Source organism: Cucurbita moschata, unplaced genomic scaffold (assembly GCF_002738365.1).
Source record: "Cucurbita moschata cultivar Rifu unplaced genomic scaffold, Cmos_1.0 Cmo_Scf00012, whole genome shotgun sequence".
Taxonomy (NCBI): Eukaryota; Viridiplantae; Streptophyta; class Magnoliopsida; order Cucurbitales; family Cucurbitaceae; genus Cucurbita; species Cucurbita moschata.
This window is the reverse complement of record NW_019268528.1, coordinates 2399675-2405831: the sequence shown is the minus strand read 5'-3', so window position 1 is coordinate 2405831 and position 6157 is coordinate 2399675. Positions and strand designations below refer to the sequence as shown.

General features: G+C 32.4%; 1 protein-coding gene across 2 annotated transcripts in view; it reads right to left on the bottom strand.

Annotated features, from left to right (window-relative positions):
* The window catches only part of LOC111450858 (26S proteasome non-ATPase regulatory subunit 9-like), a 4153-nt gene extending 1640 nt beyond the window's left edge, over positions 1-2513 (bottom strand). The window contains exons 1-2 of one of the 2 annotated variants that reach the window (XM_023091153.1): positions 2330-2513; positions 1782-1842 (exon numbers count right to left, since the gene is read on the bottom strand). In XM_023091153.1, coding sequence (XP_022946921.1) covers positions 1782-1842; positions 2330-2470 — 202 coding nt within the window. In that variant the 5' untranslated portion in view covers positions 2471-2513. Of the gene's footprint in view, positions 1-1781; positions 1843-1947 lie in introns of both variants that reach the window. The other variant, XM_023091154.1, reaches the window with a different exon arrangement.
* Positions 2514-6157: the final 3644 nt, after the last annotated feature.

Below are 6157 nucleotides of genomic sequence, written 5' to 3'. Positions count from 1 at the left end.
AAAAAAAAAAAAAAAAAAAAAAAAAAAAAAAAAAAAAAAAAAAAAAAAAAATAGAAGGTCAACATTTCAAAGTATAATAATTTGTGAGAAATGTTATAAAATGAAGAAATCTTCATTTAGTGATATGCTTGAAGAAAATAAGTCGATATTTAGTATCAGGAAGACATTAATAGCGAACCTCTTGATCTACTATTTGCATCCCACCATCCAAAATGAAAAAGCAAGTAGACAGTGGACTTACAGAGGCATTCAGAACTCAGAAGTAATATCTCACTATGGGAAACAACAGAAATAAGAATAAATTCCACATTTTGATTCAAATCTTTATACACCTAAGTCGCAGAATAGAGAAGAAGAACACATTTCCAACTTAGTTGGTCATCGACGGTTGCATGAATTCCAGTGAGTTGCCAGAATTTTCACGTGTTTAACTTCTTGCGGTCAATTCAGATCCTCTATACCTCCACTCCTCTCAAATACCCTCTCATTCGGTTTAGAAACCTTCTACAAGCATTTCCCCTTTGCTAATTTTGGCTTCAAGCTTCAAACTCGAAAGCATTGGTTGTGGAGAATCCGTAAGCCTATACAGGCCTAGGGTTTACAAAAACGGGGTATTTTCCTAGTGAGTCTGTGTGAATGTGCGTGAGCTTGTGTAGAGAAGTACTATGCATCCAAATCTACCTGGGAATTAAATTTGAATTGAAGGCTACAGACATGATTTTAGATTCCATAAAACACGAAAACGTAGTCATGTGTTTGCATTTGCCAACTCTAGTAGTGGGATCACTTATTGAGTATTTTTAAATATTCATCTTATTATTATTAAACATTTTTCCAAATAAAGACAAGAGTCCTGTGTACGAATGATGGCGTTGCTGAGGTCATAAAATAAAGCTGTAGACAAACTTTTCCACATTCTAATTATATTTTCATTGTTAGGATAGCTCAGTTTTTAGGGGATGTTTTATCTTTATTTCCATTTTGATTTTGTTATGTTTGCAACTTTATGAATATTTAAGTCCATGACAAATTTTAATATGAAATGTGTTTAAATAGTTTTACGCACAGACCGATAGTGACATGCATATAGAGTCATTACATCAATTTTTTTTTTGGAATAGAGTATCCACTAACTCTAAGATTAAAGAGACCTCGTTGGAAAGTTTGAATCGACTTAATTTTTTTTTTTTTTTAATTTTCCTTACTAAAACTTTTTGGGTTTCTCCATCCCCCTCTAAGACAGGGAATTGTTGGAGGCCTCTACCTTTCTTTTACTTTTGAATTCTTGAAGGGTGAAGTGCATTCTTGGACCCCGCCCTAGGGCTTCTCTTCCTATCTTTCTATTGTTCCCTTGCTTTCCCCTGTGATCCCTTTGTTTGTCTTGCTCTGGAAGGCTTAGATTCCAAAGAAGAATAAGTTCTTTGCCTAGCAAGTCAGTCTTTCATAAGAAAGTCAATACTTTAGGTTGTATGCAGGGCACTACTCCTTTTCTGTGCTTCTGTGCAGAGGAGCGTCCAAGGGCCTTAACCATATTCTGTGGAGGTGCCACTAAGCTTAGTCTATTTGGTACAGATTCCGAGGTGATTTCAAAGTCTCTCTAGCATGAAGTAGAGATTCAGGGCCATGATCGAGGGAGAAGGCCAAAATCCTATGGCATGCTAATATTTTTCTATTATTTGGGAAATTTGTGTAGAGAGGAATTCTAGAATGTTTAGAGACAGTGAGAGATTCTAGAGTTGGCAAATGCAACTATGTCTACAATGAAAAGATTAGCAATCTACCAGTCAGCTGACGACGCTCGGACCTAATAACTGGAATGTCAATGTCCGAACGAGGAAACCCCTGCAAAAGATACCAAAAAATAGAGTACAAATTAAGTTTAAAACAAACTAAATGTAATCAAGTTACTGCAGCAATCAATCAAGCTTCTTCTGGACTCAGCTTTACCGAAACTACTATCAATTCCACAGAAAAACAAGCATTGTTTGAATTTTTACAATCCAAACAAATTCCAACCCCGTTCATGGTCTTACCAAAGCTTTTCAAGATCAATATCCAATAAATTTTCCATCGAGCATGAACAAGTCTTCGAAACAACTTTCCAAGTACAACTCAGCAAAGGAATTAAAAACAAACTCTAATTGTGCTCGTTAGTTTTTAGCTACTCCACAGAACCTCAAAAGAAAGCGTTGTAATCGAGCATGACAACACTAGCCGAACCGAAAATTTCCACTACGGAGTTTTCGAAACAAAACCTAATCAACTAGAGGAACTGCAATAAATTTGATTCGTTCATGGAAGTCGAGGGAAAAGAAGGCATTGCAATCACCTCAGAGTCGACGAGATTTCCAGAGAGTCCAGGACCTCCAGGCTGACAAAGGCGCGAAATGATGGCATCCATCTGGGCCTCGATAGCGCTCCTCTTCTGCATCAGATCCATAGTCTCCGACTTCAAATTGGAAGCCACCATTTTTCCCGATCCAAAGCTTTCAAAATGGAATTGAAACAAATGGCAACATCAAAAGTTTCTTCTCGATTTAACTATTGAGAAATCGAATCCATTCATAGCCCAAAATAATTTCTCAGAAAATAAAAAAAGGCCCAAAAGAAATTCCAAAAAATAAAAGCCCAAAAAGAAAATGAGAATCCAAAGCCCAATCTCCAATAAAATATATATATATATAGAATTTAAAGTTTAAGGGTATTTTTGAAAGATTGTACTAACTCAGTCCAAAACATTTAAAGGTATCATTTGTTTAAATACCCTTGAAATTCTAAAAAAAAAAAAAAAAAAAAAATTAAATACCCTTTGTTTAAAAAATACCCAGAAGTTTTAAAGGTATCATTAATCCTTTAACTTTTATAAGAAGATTATCTCCCAGTTTAATGTTATTCGATAAAGTTCATTAATATTTTTGAAATATTATACTAATCCGTAAAATTAATTTTGAAGTTCTTATAAAAAGTTTATAGCCTTGAATGACGAAAAAAAGTCACATTGGTTAATTTAGGGAATGATCATGTGATGTCCCACATTGGTTGGGGAAGAGAACAAACCACCATTTATAAGGGTGTGGAAACCTTCCCCTAGCAGACGCGTTTTAAAACCTTGAGGGGAAGCCCGAAAGGGAAAGCCCAAAAAAGACAATATTTGATAGCAGTGAATTTGGGTCATTACAAATCATAGGAAAAGCCCAAAAGGACAATATCTGATAGCGGTGGATCTGGGTCGTTACAGATCCTTTCAATACTTTCTCCATGAGTATGAGGCATTTTGGAGAAGCCCAAAGCAAAGCCATGAGAGCTTATATTCAAAGTGGACAATATCATAGCTATGCTCTAAACTTAGTCGTGCCAATAGATTGGTAAAACCTCAAAAGACTCCAAAAGCCAAAAGAAGCCAAAAGAAAAGGTAGCCAAAAGAAGCCAAAAGAAAAGGTAGATTGGTAAAACCTCAAAAGACTCCAAAAGCCAAAAGAAGCCAAAAGAAAAGGAGGAGGCAAGATCAAAAGACTCCAAAAGCCAAAAGAAGCCAAAAGAAAAGGAGGAGGCAAGAAAAGGTCTAAACTTAGTCGTGCAAGAAGCCAAAAGAAAAGGTAGATTGGTAAAACCTCAAAAGACTCCAAAAGCCAAAAGAAGCCAAAAGAAAAGGAGGAGGCAAGATCAAAAGACTCCAAAAGCCAAAAGAAGCCAAAAGAAAAGGAGGAGGCAAGAAAAGGTCTAAACTTAGTCGTGCAAGAAGCCAAAAGAAAAGGTAGATTGGTAAAACCTCAAAAGACTCCAAAAGCCAAAAGAAGCCAAAAGAAAAGGAGGAGGCAAGATCAAAAGACTCCAAAAGCCAAAAGAAGCCAAAAGAAAAGGAGGAGGCAAGAAAAGGTCTAAACTTAGTCGTGCAAGAAGCCAAAAGAAAAGGTAGATTGGTAAAACCTCAAAAGACTCCAAAAGCCAAAAGAAGCCAAAAGAAAAGGAGGAGGCAAGAAAAGGTCTAAACTTAGTCGTGCCAATAGATTGGTAAAACCTCAAATGTCGAACAAAAGACTCCAAAAGCCAAAAGAAGCCAAAAGAAAAGGAGGAGGCAAGAAAAGGAGTCAAGCCTCCTCAAAAGACATAGTAAAAAATGACTAAGACTCCAAAAAAAAAGAGTCGAACCTCGATTAAGGGGAGGCATACTTTGTTCGAGAGGAGGTGTTGGAACTCAAACAAAATCCATGAGAGCTTATGTTCAAAGTAGACAATATCGGGGAGGCATACTTTGTTCGAGAGGAGGTGTTGGAACTCAAACAAAATCCATGAGAGCTTATGTTCAAAGTAGACAATATCATACCATTGTCGAGAGTTGTGTTCGTCTAACATAATAAATTTGAGCAAAGATGACTTGAGAAATCTTTCACATTCGATCACGTGGGGAAATTATGAACAAGTTAGATGACATTTTCGCTTCTATCAACCTCTAGAAAACTAAGAGGACCATTTTTTTTTTCAATAATGTGATGAAAAAAAATGCATGCGAGAAAGGATGGTTTTAATTTTTTTAAAAATATAATTTTATGCAACATTTAATTTAAAATTAAATAGTTTTTTAAAGATTATTATATTATTCTTTTTATTTAAAATTAGGTGAATTAATGCAAATTATGAAATTAAAAATTAAAGTGTAATTGCTTTAATTCGCTTAAAAATATTCGTTAAAAACATAATATTTATCATCAAAATGGTATATTTTAAAATATTTTATAATTTCGTAGGCAAAAATAAAGTAAATAAATAATACTTAATTATTAATCGGAATATAACTCAACCGTTAAAATGATATATTTTAAATTAAAAAGATAAAAAATTCCAATTTTCACATTTTATAGTTTGAATTTTAATTATATTATAAAAAAGGAAAAAAAAAAGGTGGTCCTCTCTACTTTCCAAAAGAAAAAGGTGGTCCCTTTTTTTTAAAATAAATATAAAAATTAAAAATTAAAAATAAAATAAAATAAATTTTTTAATAAATATAAAAATTAAAATTAAAATTTAAAAATAAAATAAATTGAGAGTAACAGTCTATACTAACAATGTGCACTTTGATTTAAGCTGGTTCAATCATAAAAATTTTAAAATTAAGCGTGTTTTGCTTGAAACAATTATATGTTTTTTTGTATTCAATCGAAACTGTAACAAAACATGTTTGTCATTAAAAAATAAAAATAATTCCATAAATACGATATCTGCTATCAGTTCAAAACTCGATAATAATTTGATTTTCATGCAATTGTTGAACTCGAAACAAAGATAATGACTAGATTTGTAATATCACAATTATAATAATTCTTAACAATAATTAGATAAACTAAACCTTAAAAAGAATCTCCCGCCCCTAAATGAACACGACCGAAAGAGATTAATTAATAATTATTTAAACGTCCCATGTCCCAAATTTAAAATTCGATTCCGATATTTATTAGACTCGAACGGGTTTTTTCAACCTACTTTTTAAAAGAATTCTTAAAAAGTTGCTCGATAATTAAATAGCTAAAAGATACGCATGATTAATTTTAATTATATATATTACTCTGATGTGATCTTAATAGGAACGTTATAATTACTAAAAAAAAAATTAATTATTTAGAAAAAGAAAGTATCGGTATAAAATAAATCCACAATAATGAAATTGTCTTTTACGTTGCCAACAATAGAACGAAAAGACATAGAAGAGTGGAGAAAAGAAAACGAAGGGCACATTCAAATAAGAATGTGTCACGTTTTTTGAGGTAAACGTTTCGCTAAATTAATAAAATACTCATAATTTTACAGTTTATTTTAAAAATATCCTTAAATTTTTATAAGAGTTCGAAAAATTTAGTTTTGGACAAAAATTATTAATATTTTATTTTAAAATATAACTTTTAATAGTTTCTAACCGCATTTAGGGTTCCTCGAACAATGTCTCTCGAACAATGTCTCACAGTAACTTTAAATAGTTTCGTAAGTACTCTTCAATTTTTTTAAAAATTATTTTTTTTTTACCGTCTATTGACATTTTATAAATTATCTCCAAATTTTTTAATATTACTTACGAAATTTTTTAAGTATTTTTAAAACATGGTACTAAACGGTAAATCCTCTATTAAGAATTTCAACCACGTACTTTCTTGAGTAGCTTCAACCG